Source organism: Anser cygnoides, chromosome 2 (assembly GCF_040182565.1).
Source record: "Anser cygnoides isolate HZ-2024a breed goose chromosome 2, Taihu_goose_T2T_genome, whole genome shotgun sequence".
NCBI classification, from domain to species: domain Eukaryota; kingdom Metazoa; phylum Chordata; class Aves; order Anseriformes; family Anatidae; genus Anser; species Anser cygnoides.
In genome coordinates this window covers 62,341,965-62,364,528 of record NC_089874.1, presented here as the reverse complement: position 1 = coordinate 62,364,528, position 22,564 = coordinate 62,341,965, and the positions used below count along the sequence as shown (strand labels likewise).

At 42.4% G+C, this 22,564-nt stretch overlaps 1 protein-coding gene across 4 annotated transcripts in view; it reads right to left on the bottom strand.

Moving 5' to 3' along the window:
• Positions 1–22,564, bottom strand: part of ITGA9 (integrin subunit alpha 9) — a 217,531-nt gene that overhangs the window by 178,966 nt on the left and 16,001 nt on the right. For all 4 annotated transcript variants that reach the window (XM_066992239.1, XM_048075533.2, XM_066992240.1 and 1 more), the window contains exons 5-11: positions 16,195–16,262; positions 12,996–13,125; positions 11,282–11,367; positions 8,618–8,686; positions 5,259–5,396; positions 2,705–2,810; positions 1,247–1,341 (exon numbers count right to left, since the gene is read on the bottom strand). In XM_066992239.1, the coding sequence (XP_066848340.1) occupies positions 1,247–1,341; positions 2,705–2,810; positions 5,259–5,396; positions 8,618–8,686; positions 11,282–11,367; positions 12,996–13,125; positions 16,195–16,262 (692 nt within the window). The remainder of the gene's footprint in view (positions 1–1,246; positions 1,342–2,704; positions 2,811–5,258; positions 5,397–8,617; positions 8,687–11,281; positions 11,368–12,995; positions 13,126–16,194; positions 16,263–22,564) is intronic.

Here is a 22,564-nt window from a genome sequence, read left to right as displayed (position 1 = left end):
CAGTATCACAGTATCCTGCCACGCTCTGGAGCTGGGCTTTGTCCCACTAGGGCAAGCAGAGAGGCATGTGCTGTCTGCTGCCCTTGCTCCTCTGATGGGAAGGGAGAGATAGCAAGAAGGATGTTTCACTTACCGCTCTGCTGATCTGGGCTCTTTCAAAAATGTTGAATTCCCCCATGAATGACTCCGCCCCCCCAAAAAACAAAACCCTGATCCGTTGCAGCAAGAACTGGAAAGCTCCAACCTTTGAACAGCCCGAGAACCTCCCATCCAGGGGCTCTTGGAAAAAAATGGGCAGGGTCCTCCAAATGCCACAAATTAGTGCACTTTAGAAGTATCCGTGAAGAGTCATTTAACTTCATTTTTTAAAAAGCAGTGCATGGCATATACATGCTAAAAGGAAGAAGGACTGAACTTCTACAGTTTGTTAGAAGAGCCTCCAATATAACCACTAAACTCTTTTAATCCTGCTTAAACTGGTTTACTGTGAAAGATCCCACCCAGAAACAAAACAAAACAGCCAGAACTTCAAACACGCAGAGGGAGGTAGGGAAGAGTCAGGCTCTGCAAAAAATAAATGTGCTAGACAGAGGCTAGGGGACACATGTTGGGCAGCATTGACATCAATTTATCTTCTCTCCTGCCTGGCTACAGTAGCTGAATTGCACTGTCATCTCTGCACAAGACTCTGTAGCATACCTCAGCCTAGTTTTTACTTCATAACAGTGGTCAGGGAGTGGTACCCAAGGACCATCATTGTGATATATTCTCACATCAGAAGTAGAAGGCTAAGAAGCTGTGGGGAGAACAAAAGAAAACTTAAGTTCCTCTTCCTTCTTGCTAAGTCTGCTTTGGTGGGAAGAAAGAGCAACCTCCCGATTCTCCCTGGCCTTTCCATAATCTGTATATGCTCAACCTCTGCAGAGTTTGTTTGTCTTCTGCTGTACTACTCTCTCTAAAAATTGACATTCAAATCCCAAGATTTCGTTTACTTCAATAAGGAAGTTACAGCTAAAGACTGTAATAAAAGAAAGTGAAAAAATATCTCCTGATTAACACAATTTTACCTTACAGCATAAATAAGGGCAAACTGGGAGATGCCATCTTCAAATCAGGACCAAGAAAGGGCTGTAGAGCTTGAACTGCATAAGACTACTTTAAAGGGATCCCCAAGCATGTTTTTTTTTTTTTTTCTGCAGGCCCCAGGAAAGAGCTTTCAGATATCATAAAAGACAGTGTCACGTACCATAGAGTACTTGGGTACAATACCATTGGCATCTCCATGATAAATATAAACTGCTCCTATGTAGTTATCCTCCTTAGGCGCCCCAATGGCAACATCTGTAAAACAGGACAGATGATAAACATTTCACAATCCATTCTGTTAACCCTGCTTCTTCCCAGTTTTAGAAGCCAGATCTCCATAGGAAAATAACTCCCTATGAAGACGATCAGCAGCTTGTGTCAGCCTGGCTACAAAAACTTGATTGATTTAATGAAGAGCTCATGTTAAAATAAATTTTAAAAATACACAAATGTATGTGAATTTGTACGTGCATGTGGCTGTGTGTTGTGCCCAATCAGAAACACGTGTTTTCTATGAAAACATGTGTTTACTAACCAGTAGTCATGCTCATAAAGTTAAAATAGAATCCTTTCATATCAAAATATCCAATCAAAACCTAGGGGAACATCAGCTTTATGAACTAAGACAGCACTGGCAAAACATCTGTTGTAGCACTACATTAAGTTTGCTTTAAAACCCAAGCCTCCAAAATGAGACTGGGTGCCTTATATGGATAGGCAGAGACAAAAAAGTGCTGCCAAGGGTGCACTTGAAAATTACATTTGATCCAATTTAACAGCAGAGTGATCCTACCCTTCACTCTCTTCTGCTGTTTGGATCTAGTGATTGCATAGCTGCTAAAATTAAATTCTTCCTGATGGCATCATAGCCACAGATTGATCCAACTCAGTCTGCAGCCCCTCCATCAACACGGCTGACCCAGAAGCAGCAGGAAGAATGTGCAAATGCATGGACAGGTGCAGAGGGAGACTATTCCTACCACTTGTGATGACAACCTGGAGTAAGGTTAGGTTAGGCTGAATGTGCTATCATGCCCTGAGTAGCCTGGAAGAAAAAAAAGTCCAGGCACACAAAGAGCAAGTCAGCCTTTGGTCAGAAGTCCTTAATCTGTCCTGCCAGATATCAGGTGCCAGCACCAACACTTTGCTCTCATCTATTGTTATCACAGCATCAGGTCTCATACTGAGCAGCCCGTGAAAGGTGCAAGGGTTAAATAAAGCAGGAGAGAGTTCATTAGTAGAGTTCACAGTATCAGGAGCAAGAAGCTACTTCTTAATTTCACTTCATGGTAAGAAGCATCACTATGCCAATAAAACGGGAAAGGCTCAAAGGCATAATTGGGAAAAAAGAAAAAGACAGGTTTCTGTGCTGTTTGGGGATTGGGTATCTGAAACCTTTTATAAACCACACAAAAAGTAAAACAAGGAAGGCAAACCAAAGTTAATGAGATTGGGGTGCAAGCTGCATGGACGTCAACTAAACCACAGCACGTAGGACCAGCTGTCAAAGGTTTTAGATGACAAATCCCATGCAGGCCTGTTGTCCTCAGCATGAGCCCAGGGAGGAGACAGGCAGCACTGCCAGCCCCGCTGACATCTCCAAGGAAAAGGCACTGACCTGGGAACCCATCATCGTCGATATCGCCGAGGGCAGCCATGCTCTCCCCAAAGTGCGCATTGTAGGCACCATCACCATCCAGGACAAGCTGCTCATCCAGCACTCCCTAGCAAAGAGGAAATAAACCAGGCTCAGGGGAACAATGATGCAGGAAGTACCAGGGCAGAACAGTGGAATGACCATCACCCTCACCGCCGAGGCATCCCCCCACCAACAGAGATCAGCTGGGTGCCATAAATCAAAAGGGTTAACAGTAAAACCAACACAGTTGACTCCAACAGGAGCCATTAGGTCTCCCTGGCACACTCCATGGCCACAGGTGGCATTGCCAACATCAGAACCTAGGTACCACCAGCCTGGTGAGCCAGGGACCTAAAGGTCCCCAGCTCTGGCTGAACAGGTGAGCAGACACTGCCTGAGGATGACAACATCAAGGTGAAAGAATCCACTTAAAGAGGAATTCAGCCTTTCTCTTTCAAAAATCCTTTAATGTTGTGTTACTAAACCATTTGGTGGTGCTCAGCTTTAACTGAACAACAGCACCTTGTAGAGGCTGGTGGGAACAAGTTTAATGCTGATACAAATTTCTATTTTTAAACCTTCTTATGTTGTTATGTTAACAACAAAAAAAAAGGGGGGGGGGGCATGAATGATAAAACCAAAATGCTAAATTAGCTAAATGATAACTCAGTGATACAACTAAATGCAGTCACGGGGCTTGGTGAGCTCGTGAAGGTTTCCCGGACACCTAAAATGTAACAGCTCAGAGCTTGCTCTGCTGGCAGATTACATCTGAGGAGTGAAATCCTCAGTCCAGGCTTACTCAGCTAAACCCCAGTGAATTAGAGAGAATTCTCCCTTAAGAAGCGAACATTTGGGCAACTGGATTTTAAAACTTGAAGCATTGGACAGAAGGATTAAAGCAAACTACCCAAAAAGCCTTCTGAAATGAAGAATAAGGAAAGAGCTTTAATGAAATAAAGAGACAGAGGAAAGTTCAGAATAAAGTAGCTTTGTACTCATATGCCATGAGAAGCCTTATATGGATTTGGTATTTCTTGCCCACCCACTTTCTGGTCAGATACATAAGCTTCAGTTTCTTGCAGTCTTCCCTCAAGGGGAAAGGAACATTTCCACAAGAAAACAAAATATTGTTATGCAATCCAACTTTGTACCCACCTCAAGGGTTGTTTTTCTTTGTTTTGCATCCTTTGTGAATGAGGGTAAACTGCCCTCTGGAACATGTAATAAAATCTTTTTCTTGGCTGCAGGGAGTTGCTGACTTTAAGAAAATCCCACATAATGAAATTGAAACATAACATAGAAGAGACAGGCAGGCCTGTATGTGCAACTCATTTCTCTGCAATCCTCATAAGAAAGAGAAAAACATAAGTGTATCATACCTAGCATCACTATAATGCAGTTTTCTCTGATCCACTGCAATAACCTCTTGAGCACTGATGCTTGTAGAATGAAACTGCAAGCTTTAAATGACCATACCCCAAAAAGAAAGCCACCAATCCTGCAAGCCACTGCTGCTTCAAGTAATCCTTGCTGCAGGAGTTTTATTATTTAACTTCACCATTTTATAAAAGATAAAAATGAAATCATATATACTCTCACTGTAAGCAGGAAATATTAGGTATTATCTGCTTAGCATTCTGGATCTATTCTGATGACATTGCAGCCACCCTGCAATATAAGAAGTTGGGCAGCCTGTGATCAAGCTGAAAAAATAAAGCCCATTTAAAGGAGGAGCAATAACTGAAGATAAAAATACAACAAAATGAATTCTGAAGTTTCTCAAATGCTGCCTATAGGACTCACAACGTGTGTTATGCCTAGCATAAAAAAACTCCATGTATTAAAGTTCTCAAAGTTCTGATTAATTAAACCAATTTAGTCAGTAACAACTCCCCCTTTGTGACAGCACAGTTTGGACCTGAATATTAAATGTGCAATAATTAGTAAACAATTATTGTTTTCCTATAAATAGAATATAATAATGATCTTGCTTTGGTGATGGAAGAAAGGTCAGACTTTTCCAAGACTGTGGTTGGATCGTGAGAAATCCGACAGTATCAGCTGATAAGAACTTCCCACCAGTGGAAATATATGAGCCATAATGTAAAGATAACATGAATTCAGTCTCTGCTTTCCCTACAAAAAGACTCCTAAATCCCTACACATTTTTGTTCTGATTCGTAGGTCCCAATGACCACCCAAAACACAAAAGAAAAACTCAGTCAAAGCTACTGACTTTTACTTGGTTTTGGCATGTAAAGCCACTGATACCACAAAGTTTCAATATAAAACCAGAAACTTTCCCAGACCTCCTTGAAAGATTCACAGCTCTGTGATGAATGTGGGTTGGTGTCTGGGAAACCATGATACCAGATGAGTTTTTTGTGACTGTATGCTCTGTCAGAGACATCTAGAGCCCCGCTGTTTGAGACATCGAGTTTCACCATGCAGCGCTGGAGGGGACATTGGTGTTACCCTGCCCAGACCCACACCCTCATCCCTTACCGAGTCATCTCCTGGACATACTCACATTTCCTCTGTTGATATAGACTGTGACTTGACCCTCATCTCTGATCTCAGAAAACATAGGTGCTCCGACCAGCAGGTCTGACAGCCCGTCAGAGTTCAGATCAACTGCACATAAGGAGGAGCCAAAGTAAGAGCCCATCTGTAACCAAGCCGAGTCACAACAAAGCATTCAGTATCTGCCCACACACAGGAGGATATCATTTAGGCATGTTTTTTGTTTTTTGTTTGTTTGTTTGTTTTTTATTTAAAATGATAACTTGCTGCTTTATCACTCACAAGTACTCCTACAGAAAAAGCTTAGGGGATAATTCAGGCAAGAATTAAACATTTTACTCTAACAGTGCATGAGCTTGGATGCCTTATCAGAAGAATAAAATCTATACCCTGGGACATGCTTAAGTGAGACACCTAGGCTTTTCTAGACTAACTTTCAGTTGTCAAATGCTTAACACCAGGAAGGGGGTGAAGTAAGTTTCCCAAACCAACACCTTGCTAGTGATTATTCATGCCCAGTACCAGACTTCCTAAAGAGATCTGAACTTATATACCACAGATGGCAATGCCTAAAACAAAACAAAAAAAAAGGGGGGGGGGGGTTGAAGAAAGGAGCATCCATGAAAAGAGGCATTTGAAGTTACCCCTCATTCATGGAATATTTTTACCTGTTCTATTTGTATCAGTCACCTTTAATTAACAGCACTGGTTGTGAGTTTTGTTTGTAACCTTTCCTCTCACATACAGACAAGTAAGTTGACACAGAAAGACGACTTTCAATAAAAACTTTTCAGTTGATACAGAAAAAAACTAAGCCACTTCTATCTCTGGTTATTATTGCTTGATAAAACTAAATTGCTTAAATTTAAGAAATTCATTACATCATTGTTATACAGGTGAATATGAAATGCTAACAATCTCCCAACCAGCATCCGTATTATGAATTTAAAAACACATTTAAACACAAAAAGGAAACCAAAAGCAAGAATGATATTCTGCTCTTATTTCATCCACTTCTGCTAAGGTACCACAAGGGATACTCTTTGAGACCAGTTAAAAACCATAGTCTCAAAACTAAAAATAACTTCTAAAAGAAAAATTAAAAGACAGCTCTTCATATTTGAACTTGAGAGCTGTCTACATAGCAGAAAAAATTGAGGTTACGCAAATAATTATTTAGGTTAAAAAGAATGAATCACACTTCTTGCATGTTTTCACATTCCTCTTTGTGGATCCCTGCCCCACAGCCTTCCATGTCCGATAGCTCCAAACGTGTGAGCCAGAGCTACCGGGCACAACAGGAGATGGGCAGCAGCAGCTCCACTCCTTAGAGTCTGTAAGATTTAAAAGCTGCTAAATCTATACAGTGGGGTGAGTTAAGGGTAGAGTTTCAGTTTGTAACTCAGATTTTTGTGCTTGTGTGGGTTTAAGGTCAGACCTCAAACATCATTTGATTCCAGTTATTTTGTAGTTTAAGTTCCCTTGTAGATTTTTTATTTGTTTATTTTTTTAATCCACTAAGGTTTTAAAACAAATTTCTCATGGGTAAGGAGTGAAAGTTATGAAAAGCATTTCACTGTGTATTCAGGCAGTTTTCAGGGGAAGGCTATTATTTACTTAACTGCAATGTGGTACGTCTGCAGTGTGGGTGAGTTCATGGTGCTGTGAGAACCTGATGGTTGTGCACTTAACATTTGTAATGAGGCACTGCATTTTCTTTTTTCATCTCCGCATCTGATTTCCCTGTTCGGCCTCCACAGAAGAATAAAAAAAAAAAAAAAGGAAGGAAGGAAGAAACTGCCCACTAATGTCTGTCTAACAGGAATGTTTGAGCAATGAACCTTTCATACCACTGGGAAGGACACAGCATTTGGTGAGAGCTCATTTCCAAGCATTGCTCATTGCTGAGCTTGTCTGGTTATATTTCAGCCACAGAACAGAAAAGCTGTGATTTAGGATGGGTTTCTTTTAAAATACAATCCTCATTCAGATTTTACAGAATTTGTAGAAAACATACTACTGAGAAAGAAGGCAATGACAGCCTAGAAGTACTTGAAGGATGTAAATACTTGATTAGTTAAGTTACAGATAAGAATAATGTGATTACATTGAAAAATGAAAGTTTTTGGCTAAGACCTGGGAACTTCCTGATAGCTCTGTTTAATAGGTTGAGGAATACTTCTCCAGGAGCACATCCTTAGGGGCAATTAAAAGTCAACAGGGAAAAAAATGAACAGGAAACAATCAAACACAGGAGGTGCCCCAGATGATCTGGGAGGGCTTTTCCTTTCAAGATGTTGGCAACTCTGCTACAGCGCACAGAAAGACATTTTGCAGAGACTCTTAAACACGAGTCACAGCATCTACCCACACATCCTTGCAGTTTTTACATATTCCAGGCATGTTTTTAAAGATGACAACAGTGTTGGGGGGGGGGGGGGGGAACATGCTAATACTATCCACTTAATAATACAGTCAAATTCTCAGATCCTTCTGAGGATGGCAGATATTTCTAGAGCCAGATGCCACCAGTGACCTTTTTCTTCTGCATTTCCTCTCATCCCAGGAGAATACAGGCAACCCCAGGTAAGAGGTGTTGTGTCCTCAGGGTGCTATTCTCAAATAAACCATTTTTTTGTTGTTTTTATCTACACCTAGACATACTGTCCACTTCATTCTTCATGTGACACATCACCGGCAAGCCCCCAGTGAAGAATGTAAGCTGTTCCCCACTCAAACACAACATTGCATGGGGGAGTTGGATCTCACCAGCAATCACTACATTTTTGGGCAGGAGGCAGGGTTCAGTTCTAAGGCAGCGATCATAACATTAATACTCAGGACTGATTCATGGCAGGAAGAGGAAAATCATCCTCTCCTGAGGCACAGAAGCTGCTCCTCCACAAAACAGCATAACTCTCATGTCCCTGCCTTGTCACAGCAGGGTAGAGAAAAACAGAGAGGGGCTTTGTGTAATAAACCAAGCTCCAGGCTACCCAGAGCCACCGGTAACATCTAGTCAGAGGAAATCTCACTGTCTGGGCTCTGCCACATCTCAGAAGGCAACAGCAGAAGCTGCTGCTACATTTGTGTAAGGCTAAGCAGAACCAGTAGTACAATTTTCAGGAAAACCCTTAATTTCAGTCCCATGGGCATTGAGCAGAGATTGCAGTCACCACCATTGCAAGACAAAGGGAATACAGGTGGTCTGTACAATGGGCTTACATCTTCAGGAAAGAAGAGGAAAAACAGCCTTTGATCAAAAACTCACAAAGCAGTAAATTGCAAGTGATGCTCTGAGACAACCCTGCCTTTATTTCCCCTCCCTCCACCCTCAGATGAAAACATATAAATATAAAATCTCACCTTTTTTCCTGAAGCCTGAAAAATCTTTACCAAAGACCCTGATCGTCTGTCTGTTCTGAAAATATAAACCTGAAAAGTGAAAAAAGAAAAAGGTTATCCAATAGTAACTACGAAGCACATAAAGGCACAGCATTGGTGCTTTCTCCTTGTATCTGCATCGGGATCATGGCCATGGCTATTGCCAAGATCCAACTTCAAGACAGTTTATTGCTCAGTCTTCTTTTAAAAGACAAAACATGTACTTCCCCACTTTCCTGGTGAATCGCAGGCCTCCTATCACAAGAGATGCTTGAACAGTATTTTGTCCCCTACTTTTTTGTATGTGAGCATGTGCTGACTACTTAAAAGCAACCCATAAAGGAACTCTCCAGCTCCCAAACAACAGGCATTTGGAGAATGCCAGGAAATGAGCAGGGCAAAGGGCTGAGTAGGCACAACGCTGCTTCCCTTCCCTTACCCAGCCTTTCCTTCTCAGGGATGCATGCCTGCACGTACGGCACTGCAAACTTCACAATGCTTTAGCAAAGGTCAGAGTAGAAATCCCAATCAGATCACTCAAGGCATTTGCACTGTTTCTTCTGAAATGATCTGTAAATACACAGCCATTCAAACTCGGTCCACTTGTTGCTCATTTCCATTGGAGAAACTGCTTAACCAGGAACTGCTGGGAATAAAAGCATTGATACAAGTCCAGTAACAGATCTTGTACCAAAATTTAAGACCTAAAGCACGTTGCTTGTAGGAAGGGACTCCCTTTGGCAGAAGGGCTGGCACAGTCAGAGTGTTTTGAGACTCTTCCAGCATTTGACAGGCTTTTTCCCAGCAGGTCTCCATGCTGTTTGTGGGATGAAGGATCCTTATTTTCCAAGGCCATGTGGCTGAGCCAAGCACTCGACACAGCTGAATATGTGGTGAGTTATTAATAGGCGGTGAGACGGAGTTCAAAGCCATTCTCAGCCGAGAACACAGCATGTATTCACCGTGGATTGTTGCTGTAGATATAAAGGACTCCCCAGTTTTTGCAGCAGCCTGTTTAGCAGCAAGTGCATGTTGCCAGGTGTCATGACTCCAAACCCAGTTTTACTAATGACACTCCTGGTGCCATTTGGGAAATGACTCGGTCTTGTTAAGTGTCTTGGCTTTCTCCTCAATGGAAAGGGTGTGACAACAGTAATCACTTTCTCTCGGAGAAGTGGTAAGTACTAACTTATTAGAGAGTGTGGAAACCACAACAGGACTGCTCAGCATAATGTCCTGCGTTCAACACCTCTTACCGCCCCCATTGCCATGCACTCCTGCTACCCACATTCCATGCCAAGTGAGAATAACAGGAGCTTTTGCAACTAGAGCAACAGTCTTTAACCTACAGAGCCAGCTGCTTCCTCGTGGATCTCACATTAGCAGCTGCATTTTTTTTTCTCCTTCCTTGTAGAGAATTTAAATCTGTTCCACTGAGAAAATGGATTGGAAGAAAAATGCACTGGAGCAACCATAACAGAGCACCTGGGATAAGGAAACTATCTTGTGCATGTCTTCTCAGTAGCAACTGTGCTGCTGCTATATCCCTTATGTCCTAGTCATGCCAGACCAGGTGTACATACCAAGTTCATCCTCTACTTTTATTCCATTATCCCCATTTACTCTGCTGCCCCCAGCAACTGCAAGGACACAATCTGTCTAAACCAAAGGACAGTGTTCTTGCTAATGGAGACCTCTCACTCTTTATTGTTAGGACTCAGCTACAACCGATGCCCCTACAGAGCAGTAGAGAGAAGAAGGTGGAAGGACCAGACGTCTCTGTTGGAGCAACTGGTGACAGTAGGCCCCAAAAGGATTTCAAAGAAAGAGTGGTAAAAGCAAATCCTTCTCGTCTCTTCCCTCCTTCTCCCTAGTCCTGCTCCTCCACCTTTGGTTCAGAAGCATAGAGCAGTCCCAGTGCATACCCTCACCCTGCTACTGACAGCAGCTGGGTATCCTACAGGGAAACTACAGGAATGCCTAACTCATCAGCTACCTCTATCCAGCCATTCACATGCTTACACCCTTGAGATTGCACATACATATACCTACAGGAAAACCTTTGGGTTTTTGCCTTCTGAAGAGCTTGTCACCAAGATTTCTGAGCACAGCTGTCAGAAATCCAGATGTTAACCTATTAAATGTCAATGTATTGTAACATTTTTTAAGAGAGACATCAATAAGGCTACTAAATTTCATGCTATTAGAAGTGCTACCCTGAAACAAGTAGGGATACAGTCTACATGCAAAGCATTGTCAAATGTCTGAAGAAAACAAGCAGAGGACTAACCCTCTTTTCCAATTTTTCTCATTTCTACACAAGGTTTAAGTGATGCCTGTACATTAGAAATCCTGAACAGAAGTGGTGTGAAAGAAATGTTGCCATTGTCTTGTTAAAATAACCATTTAAAGGATTGAGTGGGAGAGAGAGGAAAGAGAGGGAGGAGGGATGTGAAGCTCCAGAAGAGACAGGTGGAGAAAATTTGATGACTTTATCAAACTACCTCACCTCTCCCCTGCACAGTGCTCCAAAACTACTCTGTAGGCAAAAATCTCTTGGCTTGTCAGACATTTGGGAACTGCATCAATACTACTTTCTTTGCCCAGTTGCATCCGACCACATTATTGTTTGACAAAAAGCCGCACCTTTCCAATGCCTCCATCCTGGGGAGCTCCTCCCACAACGTCCGTGGTAGTCGGCTGAGAGAAATGACCTGCTGTCACCGCGTATCCTGAGCAGGAGATGGGGTGGGGTGAGAGAGAAGAGAGGAAAAATAAATAAATAGATAAATAAGGACAAAAGGAAGGAGCCTGAGAAACAGGTCAGCCATCTGGAGCATGCTCATCGGGTTTCACGGCTCCTCTTAGACTGTGCGTTGTTAGCGTTATGCAACCATTTTGTCCAGGATGCACCAATATTCACTCAGTTCCAGAGCACAAGGCTTCAGGAAATGGCACTACACCCTCTGGTACACTTCCAAAAGTGGAGAGAAAAAACGTGTGTGTTGTCAGCAGGGAACATGCAGGGGGGCACACAAACCAGTTACAGGGAACAGTTCAGTAACCCCGAGTCCCTAAAGGGAGGTGGTAAAACAGGAGCATGTAAACAGAGACAAACAGAACAAGGGGAGTACATCATTGCAGAGAAGTATCACATCAAAGAGCAACAGTCCCACATCAGCTGGACACAAGTCTCCTCCTTTGGCTGAAATCACTGCCCAGGAAAGCTAGGGAAATTACATGCCTTTTTGGTAGGGGGGAGAATGGAGGAGAGTAGACAAAAAGGTCAGAAAAGTTAATGGCTTAAAAAGATTTTTGTTTATGCAAGAATAAAGAGGGGAGGATAGATCAAAGAAAGAGTGTATTTGACAGAAGGAGATCAAAGATTTGATCTTATTTGTTATATTAAAATGATATATATATATAATAACTAGAGAAGAGTACATAGAGCAGAGTACTTTCCTTCTAAGGCTGTCTTGCATTTGACTTGGCTTTTCTGTTGTAAATTATGAGGCTCTTGTCTACATGGTAATCACTATATTTCAGGTCTATCAGTGGCAAAATCTATGTATGTCCTTAAATATTAATAATATGTCATTAAAAGCACTCCTCACTTAGCTATCTCCAAGCAGCATTTCCCAAGTGGTATTTTTTTAAAAGACTAGAGGTTAAAGGGAAGAAGACAGGTCAGTGCAAGTCTTTAGTCAAACAATATCAAACCACTGACTGTTTGAAATGCCTTCTAAGTCTTGAGCACTAGGGATTTGGTGGAAGCCTTTAAACTAATTATGCTTGGGACATTAGCTGGTTTTAGAGCAAGTAAAACCAATGGAGTTAACGTTAAAGATTACTCAAACCATCCTTCTCAAGCCAATTATTTCATAACCTTCTGCTGCTGCCAGTGAGTCACTTACGTGGTAATGTTTTTGTTCACACAAATTAGTCTCTGCAATACACCTTCTGTAATTATGTATTGTGTCCATTTTACAGTAGACACACAGCGTAACTGATACGCATAGTTTTTCCATCACAGTGTAAAAGGACAAATGTAGGAGGCCCACTACCAACCTGCTTCTCAGTCCAAATGCACTTTACATATTACTCAAAAAATTACAGCTAAGGCTGGTTGTTTTTTTGTTGCTGTTGTTTGTTTGCTTGTTTTTCAAGAAGGGACTAGTCTGGCTGTTTCCTTGCTTACATTTGTCTCCAGGTAGGTAACCCTTTAATTCAGACACTCTTCACACTTTTCATAAAAATACTCTACACCATCAAAAAATCAGCATCAGCTTCACAGCATCCAAGCCCTGAAATATGTTGTTCAACTCAACTTCCTCACAGAAAGCACCACAGAGCTACTTACCAAGGTAGGTGTAACGCCTGGCTATTACAGCATCATCATTCAGCTTGTAATACGTGTTGTCAGTGAGATTCAGTACTTTGACTGTTCCTGTCCAGTAATAAGATCCTGGTGCCCCCATGATGACCAGCTCCTACAACAGGAAAAACAGCAGGGTGAGGAAAGGATGGGGAAACAATAAGTAATAATCAAAACTGGACAACAATTCATTCCTTATGAAATAATGAGAAAGGGACAGGATATTAACTTAAAACACCATTTATAAGTCCATCTATAAGAACCTCCATTCTGTGGTCATGTAGAGTCTCTTTCTCCCCAAGCACGGAGGTTACTATACATATCCTAGAAATTCTTGATCTCCCTTTCTGTGGCCCACTTTTGCTCAGCTGTTCTGCAACTTCAATAAAAGACGCTCCTCAGCCTTACTAGCCACAAAACTTACCCCTGCTAACACACAAAAAACGCTTCTCTACCTGCTGCCTTTCCCAGCTAGCCTCAAGAAGACCCAAAGACAGCAAGCCGAGTGTGCACATTTAAAGAACTGAACATCTTGTTTTGCTGTCCTCAAAAATGCTCCACTCTTTCAGAGCAAACCTGGCTATATTTAATCACAGACACACAGAGCAATTCAGGGTTTTGAAAGACTGGAAATCAAAAAAAAATTGATGCTTTTTTAACATGTCAACTGAGATCGCCCAGATCCAACATCCAAATATAGATACTCACAGAGAATGTTTTCAAATCAAAATCAAATGTACATTGGCACACCCATACAACAAAATTCCCACTATTCCCATGAGTAGGGGATGCAAGAAAGTCACAAGCAAGGCTGGAAGAGGTGCAACAATGACATTGCAGAGATTTCAAGTGGTAGCCATGGTGGCAAAGGTAAGGAGAGTAAAGTAGGGTGAGCTTCAAGTTGAATCCTACATCCTGAAGTTACTGGCTGAACTCCAAGCACAGCTGAAAAACTTCAGAGCAACACTTGATGCTTTGACTGTGCTGGTCCAGAGAGAGAGGAAGCAGGAGTTTTTATCAGCCCACTGTAAGAACCGGCCATCTCTAAAGTAAATTAATTGTGTGAAAACAGTGCTTCCAGTTGAATACCCTTTAAGGTGACTTTTTCTAGGTCCTGAGTGTACCTCAAAACCTGCTCCCAAATATCTACTACGGAGATACCCTGGTTCTCTAGAAGGTTTGGTTCTACCCTCACCTGTACTTCTCATACTACAAGTGCATTCAATCTTCAGAGCTCTTTCCCATTGAAGGAGACCATGTGCAACACTAATAGTTTTTGTTTTGTGTCTTTTTGTGTTTTTTTTGAAGTTTTCTTTTCTCCAAACACTTGGAAAACAATGTAAATTCACCTTATCAAGTGCCAGGCTGTAACAAGTAAAAATGTCTGTGTTTTCCTGGTTATTCAGAAGAAGACAATAATGAAGAGGGAAACCCTTTCTTTTTCTTTTCCCAGTTTCAAACTGGTGAGAAAAACTTCTTGCTTGTTTTCACACATGGAGACTTACACAGGCATGTGAATCCAATTCCAGGATTTTCTTAGCTATTTTTGTCACAATTTAAAGCAGAACTTGAATGGGTATTTTTCAGATTTGCTTTTGCTTATGGAAGATCACCTGCTCATTTGCTGCTAGCAAAATGGCACACTTTTTTCATTTTCTAGGATCAAGCATTAGCACAAAACACCTGTATGTGACACAGGAAAGACATGAACTGATTTGAAACTGCTCATGACATTTTTTAACCATGCTTTGGTCACAGGGAAACCTGTTGCTTATAGGGGTAGGACACAACTATTTTTCAGTGAATTACAACTTCACTCCAAAAAATAAAGACATTATTGACAACCAAATAATTTTATTTAGGAAAACAAAAAAAAAAAGAGATGAAGATGCAGTGTGTGTTCATGATCCAAAGCTTCCAGCATCCTCACAGCAAACCTTTGCTTTTGGAAAGCAGCAGATGTGGGTTTAAATAGCCCCAGCAGAGGATTTAGTGAAGCCTAGAGAACATTAAGCCTAGGTAAGTTCTCCAGCCACAGAGAAGACAGAAAACAGATATTTTGCCTCACCGCTCCTTTCAGCGCAAGCTTTGGGTGGACTCCATCGTTGTGGGAAATCACTCCCATACTACAGACCCCTTGGGGTGAGCGGCTGCAGTAGCAGGGACTCTAAACAAGCAAATTTCCTAATAAACCTAGAGGGACAGGACTGCACGCCCAGACAAAGTATGGGATGTGCTCAGCCACAGCTTTTTTCCTTGGAAGCCGCCGTGCCCCTAAGGTCAAGGGATCGTTTACCAGCAGGAATGACGACCATCAGCAGCACTGAAAATATGGTAGGGGCTTGCCTGTTTGACCCAAAAAGCCATTTATCTGTGTTTCCTGCTCAGTCTGGAAGTGCTGGAGCCACCACTGGGCCCGAAGCAATGAAAGTTCAAAGCTATCTTTTGAACTAGGCGAGCGAAGAAGGATTTAAAGCATGGGAACAGAAACAGGCTAGAGAGAGCAGAGAAGCCAGGAAACAGATGCTGTTGCTGATGAGCATCAAGTTATTGGGCAGTGCCACTGTGGCAACAGTGCCTGACTGCCATTCCTGTTTACTTGGACATCAGCTCCTGACAGTGCAGAGGGGACATCATTTCTGTGTTTGTATCAGCCTGGACAACAAGGTCTGCAGCCCAGCACATCTATATTTAGGAATAAGCATATATTGGACATGACAGCAAGGAGCCTGACACTGCACTGAACTAGTTGTGTGTTTGTTGGGGCTTTTTTTGGTTTTGTTTTTTAGATCTTGAAGCATTAAAAAAAATCCAGTACATACATAAGGGAACAAAGTCATCTTTGCCTTAACTAAAACATGGCTGATAAACTGCTGTCTAGCAAAGAATATGGTCCAGTATTCATACCAGCTCTGTATGCTATTTTTTTTCACTTTTTTGAAATGAAGAACTGAAACAGAACTGGAAAAATATGTGTTTCTTATCTTATTCTGAATATATGTATATATATGTGTGTGCAAGTTTATATATTTATATATTCACGTACACATAATTAAACAAACTCATTCAGGGAAAAATGCCTTAGACCACCACTGAAAGAAAATAAATAGTATTAGACACAGAGATATCTCTGTCAGGAGAGCCTGCTCACAAACCCCATCCCCACCTCACTACCTCTGCTCACCTCGGTGAAGAAGCCCGCGATCCCCGCCTGGCACGAGCCGTGCTCCTCCCCGTACTTCTTCTTGTATTCTGGGTGGGAGAAGGGAAGAAAACAAACCGCAGTCACTTCTGGCTTGTGCTGGCAACAAGTATACCACCCCTACCACCACCATGCAGTGGGCATTTCACACCCAAGAGGTCTGCACCCCCCTACACACAGCCTGGAGGCTGCCAGCGTAGGATGGGGGACCCCGCAAGCATTTCTGGTGGAGGGATGCTTTGGGACACCATCCCCAGGAAGAAGGTGCTGAGGAAGGAGAGGGCATCACTTTTAATCAACTGTCTGCTCATCTCATCTGGGGGATGCTCAGCTCCACTGCTCTCAGCCACACGCTCACAGCTCCCAGGTCACAGGGGACAGGGCTCCCAGTCCCCAGCAAAGGAGCTTTCGTCTGTGTTTTATGAAGCAATTGTTTCCCCTGTCAAACCTGAAGAATTTTTACTTTAGCCTTCAGTAGAAAATGGAAGGGGAAAAAAACAAAAACAAACAAACAAACAAAAACCCACTTTCCTTAAAAACAAAACAAAACAAACAAACAAAAACACTAAATTCAAAGGATGGTGTGGAGAGAAATCACTTTCCACTTGGAAGTTTTTTTTTCCTGACCATTACTGTCAAATATTTACCGTAATAATGAGTGAATAATGACTACACAGCTTCTGCATATTGCCACTTCCTGCGTGTTACAGTATGTTCCAAAGGATAAAAAAAGTCCAGGAGAAAGAGCAATTCAGGCTCCAAAAACAGTCTCCAAGTAGCCTAGTAACTTTTTTTTATTGTTCTTTTTTCTTCTTCTTTGAAGCAAGCATCATTAACTCATTGCTAAATGATTAAAAAAATAGTCATGGAATCAGTGAGCAAATGGCCTCTTTGGAACCAAAGAAACTCCTCACAAACTTAATTTTATCATAGTGAAGACCAAAAGGAATTATCAGCAGCAGCCGTGCCCCCCCACACTCGGCTTCCCAGTGGGAATGTGCAGCAGCACACCCACAGAGCAGTGAAACCAGCATTCACTGGGCTTTCTCTTTGCTGTTTACAGGCAGCACCAGGGCTCTGAATCTCTAGCTTTTCATGGATAGTCTCTCACTGAGTCAGGCTCTCCTCGCTTGGAAAAAAATCCTTCTTTGTAGACATGAGCACTTTTTATTCAGCAAGCTGAGGAGATGAGGTTTCTCCCTCTGGCATTTCCTGAGAAATAATGCCATGTGTGTCCCAAAAGGCCCTACTTTTCCAGTGGCTCTGTTTCCAGCCTTGCATGGGATACACTGCCGCAAATTCCACATTTGCCCAACTGAGGTGCTTTCACCTCCAACCACAATTTCTTTCTTTTACCCCATGTACCAAGGCATAAACAGATCCTGCCTCTTCCCAATTCCACACTCAACCTGTGGTATCTCCCAGGTTCTGGTAATCCAAAATCACCCCAGAGCGAGCATCCCCCTACATGGTTTGGCAAGAGGCCTTCCAGCCCCCGAGCACAAGGCCACAACCAGCTGCTGCAGCTGGGCCTCGCTGACTATTTGATGGATTTAAAATGGTATATTTCCCTACAAAAAAGGTATTGGGCTTGGCTCAGTTTCTTTAAGTGTCTCCTTCAAAAAAAAAAAAATCCACACCGTTCAATTTGCTTTAAAATAAAAGAGGAAAATTGCCATAGGATATTTAACTAATGCAGTGAAAGATTTAGGTCAGAAAAATAATGAAATAATCACCTGGAATGCTTCAGCACAGGTTGAATGGCAAATAAAATTTATTTCTTACTTGTGATTTTTAAAATTTCTCCTTCTATCCTTCTATAAACAGGCTTTACAACACTTTTTTCCCCCAATCGATCCTGCCTTAACTATTTTACCAAGCTTTGTTTACACGGCACCCAGGGTACCCACTTGTGCCTTACATCTCACCCTCTGCAGCAAAAACAAAAGTCTCAAACACAACTGAATGCCCCGGAAACTGAAGTTTTGGCATATGAGAGTTCTGATTCTCCAAATCATCACCCCATGTTGCTCAGGGCAATGGAAGGCTCCCTCCACAAACACTTGTGGATGCGAGTATCCCAGCTGACACAAGCCACCTCTTGAATGTAGCTGCAAATAGAAACCAAGGAAATGTAAAACCATGTGAGGATGACAGAAGAAAGAGCAATAGCTTCAGCCATGCAACGAAGCAGCCATTCAAGGCTGGTGGATGAGTCCAGGGCTTCATGCAGTTGTTTTCCAACAACGAGCAAGATAACTTCGTTTCTTGGGATACAAAGGATTTTTTTCTGATAAAAAAAAATGCCTGTACAAAAATAAAATTATTTCTCTAATCACGTCAAAAAGCTTATCAAATTCAAAGCATTATTTTATTATAGTATAATTTTGCCTACTTTAAAAAAAAAAAAAAAGAGGCCAAATTCAGATCCAGGAATAACCTGAAAACAAAAGCCCCTACATCACAGGACACAACACAGCTGATTTTCATCAGCAATATACATATTAGAAAAGGAACAGAAAAACACATTGTTTTCATTGTCAGGCAATGAAAAAAAAGTTTTTCTTTAAATGGGATGAATGACTGGCTGCAATGCATAAGGAATAGGAGAGATTTGGTGGTTTAAATGGTTGTACAATAAACTCAATTGGTATGTCCACTGAAGCTCATACTTCAACAGACATCATTCATGGCTTCCTGTGGTGTTCAGTGTTTTTAAGTCACTTATTTTGCCAGTACTATCATATCAAACTAATAGCCCTAGACTTCACCGAAATAAATAGTTACGCTGTGGTTGTAACAGTGGTCAGTTGGAATTGCAGCATTTCAAATAAATTCTGAGCATGGATATAACCGTTGTCTCTGTGAAATGAATACAAGACACGAAAATATTTGGCTTGAATAAATACCTGATAATACTTCTCAGGAAAAAAAAAAAAAAAAAAAAGAGCTTACAGGGGAATAAATGGATTCATTACAGTAGCGTGGCAAGACATACAGCAACAACGCAAAGCAGTGACCATCCTTCCATCCTACAGGTATCCATCTATCCTATCACTGCACGACCTGAGCAGATCACACATATCGATTCATCTATTTTCATACTACCCTTGAGAGAGAAAACAGCTTTAATGACATTCTGCAAAGAGAATCTGAAGCACAGAGGCACAAACACCACAGATATTAATGCTACCTGAGCATTTAAAACTCCACTGAAACAGAGAAGAGAGCAGCATCATGTTTTGGAGGGATGCCAACACAGGCAGTCCTGCCCAGGGAGACAGCAGCTCAGCCTGGCTGGACACTGGGCTCCTGGATTCTGGCATTATTCTTTCAGCACAAAAGCCACTCCCCTCTTCAGGCCACCTCACTCCCACTTGCACATGGTTCTCAACCCAGGCAGATCTCCTCCCAGCTCACACAACCAGGGTCACAGCCCAGAGCAGCCCCTCACATCCTGGATGATCACCTTCCAGCCCCACAGCCTTCTGCCCCCTCCTAGAGCCGTTCTGCTTCTCTCAAGCAGCAGAAGAGCCCCAAAGGCTTCTACTTCCCCTCCACCCTAGTACATGGCCATGACACTTGCCACTCATACCACCATCCATCCATCAACACACTGAAAATATAAGCCAGCAGGAAACTGTGCAGATACTGCATCAGCTTACAGCTTTTGCACACCTGAACAGCAACATTTGCATGAGGTTTAGATATTACATGCAGTGGATTAGGTAGTTTCCACATATCTGCAGGCAATAACTGCTGTCGTGAAAGGACCCTTTGTTTTTACACTTCTTTATTGTTCTTTAATCTGTCTGCAGAACACTGCACACCCTCACTTATGCAGACCACAAGCCACTAAACTAACTGCTGCAGCAACAGCTGACAGCAAAACAATAAGACAAGGCTGAGCACGAAAGAGGTGGCTGCCTTTGTGACTTCGAAAACATGCCAGAAATAACTGCTTAAACCTCCCAAAAAGGTTTTTTGTTAACAGGATGATTTTAGTTTATAAGAGAAGTAAGGCTGAGGAAGAAGTAATTGGTTAAAAGAGGACACAAAAAAGGATGAGCTATGATGTGTGATGACACTGAAGGCAAATGCTCCACAACCTCTTCTCTGACCAAACCCAAGTCTCTAAGCAAACTTCAATATCATAACATAGCATGAGTTTCACTGTGCAATAAAATCCTTTACCATTTTCACAAATGGAAGTGAAATGGACAGTTACAATAAGCTACCATTTGCACTGAGAGCATCCTGTTTCCCATCTTCCTGTGTTCTACTACACTGGGAAAAAACAATAGTAATTTTTCTGACCTAGCACTTTGGTATTGGTTTGCACCACAAAGCAGGGATATTTTGATGCCTCCCAGAAAAACAAGTGTGGTCTGGACCTAGCACTTGCTCATCCCTTCAGAGGGAAGGCACGTGAGCATGTGCTGTTCCCCTTATTTCCTAACCACACAGTCCACCAGCTTCCCCGCCTCCATCACCAGCTCCTACCACAGAAGGCTAGGAAACCATCCCAGCTCTCCCCACACAGCTGGGCTACCTCTCATGCTGGAAACGGACACCCTTCATTGCAAACTGAAGGCACTGGGGGAGTGAACAGGCAGCTACGGAAAAAATAAACAAGTGAAAGCACCGCCTGGAAGATCATGGCTCCATACCCCAGCTATACCTGAGAGGACAGCCAGCTCATATAAACCAGATTAGTTCCTATTCAGAAAGATTGCATTTAACTATTAGGCTTGCTGCTGTTCTCATTAGCTCTCAATAGCTTCCAGACTTCTGTCAGCTGTTTCAGGGAAACTGGACAAGAGTAAGATGGATTGAGACCACTGTGTTGTTGCACCACTACCATCCAGTCAGGAAACGGAAACTTCCTTTTTTGTCTTTAATTATTAAGCCTGTTTTATGCAGATAGAAAACATACTGTGTGCATTAAGGACGTCCGTCCCAAGGTCAGATTCCTCTCCCTTTCTGGCACAAGACTTTTGTTACACAAGCTAATAATCTGTCTTGAGGTGTGTGCACACAGACGTATGGCGACTGATGTGTGCTCAGCTGGCTTGCGCACTTCACCAGTTGGCGAGCCACTTCTGTTTGTGAGCTGTACAGCCACGTTAGCCTCTCACAAGGCTTATCACTTTAGGTGCACTAATTACAGGCTCTGGCTTTAGAGGCACTTGGGTTGCATTACTGACTGCATTTATTATTCCTACCAAACCTCCAGTTTCTTTCCCTCAGACTGTTTTTCTTAACCCGTAGCGTCAGTGGAAGAGAATTTCTTCTCCTCCTTCCAGAAAGTGAAGGAAAAAGCTTAAAAGGACTGTCGCAAGATGAGCGGATCACAGCCGACCTCAAACAACGCACCCATCTGCATGCCGTATTGTGGCTATCACTCACGTTTGGGATCAGGCTTACTTTATCAAAACCTAAAAGTTCCAGCAGCAAACAAACACAGCCATCTCTTGCGACACTTTGTGATTTCATGTCTGACAATGGCGGATGAGGGGGGGGGGAGAGAAATCAGTCCCAAAACTCCAATTTTCATTCTAGCATGCAGTGAAGCTAAGCCAACATTGTACTGCACCAGCCCTGCCAATTTTCCACTGGCTGCTTTGCATACGCTAGGCCCACACATTTCTATTTTCTAGCAATTCCTGGCAAATATCCTGTCAGATTAGCAGCCATTTTACTCTCAAGACATGACGCACAGAAAAACACCAGCAGTTTGTCTCCTCTAGAAACCACCTCCCTGCAACAGATTCAGACAAGCAGTTTTTAAAGAAAAAGCGGGAGTGATGACAAAGATTCAGAGGAAGCTCTGGCAGCATCTCCATACATGCACATTGACCATCAAGGCTCGTATCGGACAATTTGCATTGTGTTAGCTCACTGTGAAGCCCAAGCCTGGTTTTGCTGACAGGAACGAAGGAAAAAGAACAAATACAATGGGACAGCACTCACAACAGGAAGGCTTACGTGGTTCACTTGTATTCTGTCACAGATCAGCTGGAGTGGCTGGTTCAAGAGACTCAAAAACTCTCACGTTTCAAGTAACGAATAATTTCAGGACTTGTTAAACATGCAATACACAAGTGTGCTGCCTCCAGACTGAAACACGCATTTAAGACAAAAATTGCATGGGTTTGCAATGAAAACAGTAAATAAAATCAGAAGTCTTGCCCACATCAAACCATGCTACGCCTTGTCTTCCAAACTCCCATGCTTCCTCAGGCTCCTACAGGCAAGAGGGGAACGCCAGGGACAACCAGGAGAAACCCAAAAAGGTGTTTTCCCCGAGTGCCTCTCTGGGGGCTGAGAAATCTTAGGAGACACCCTGTCT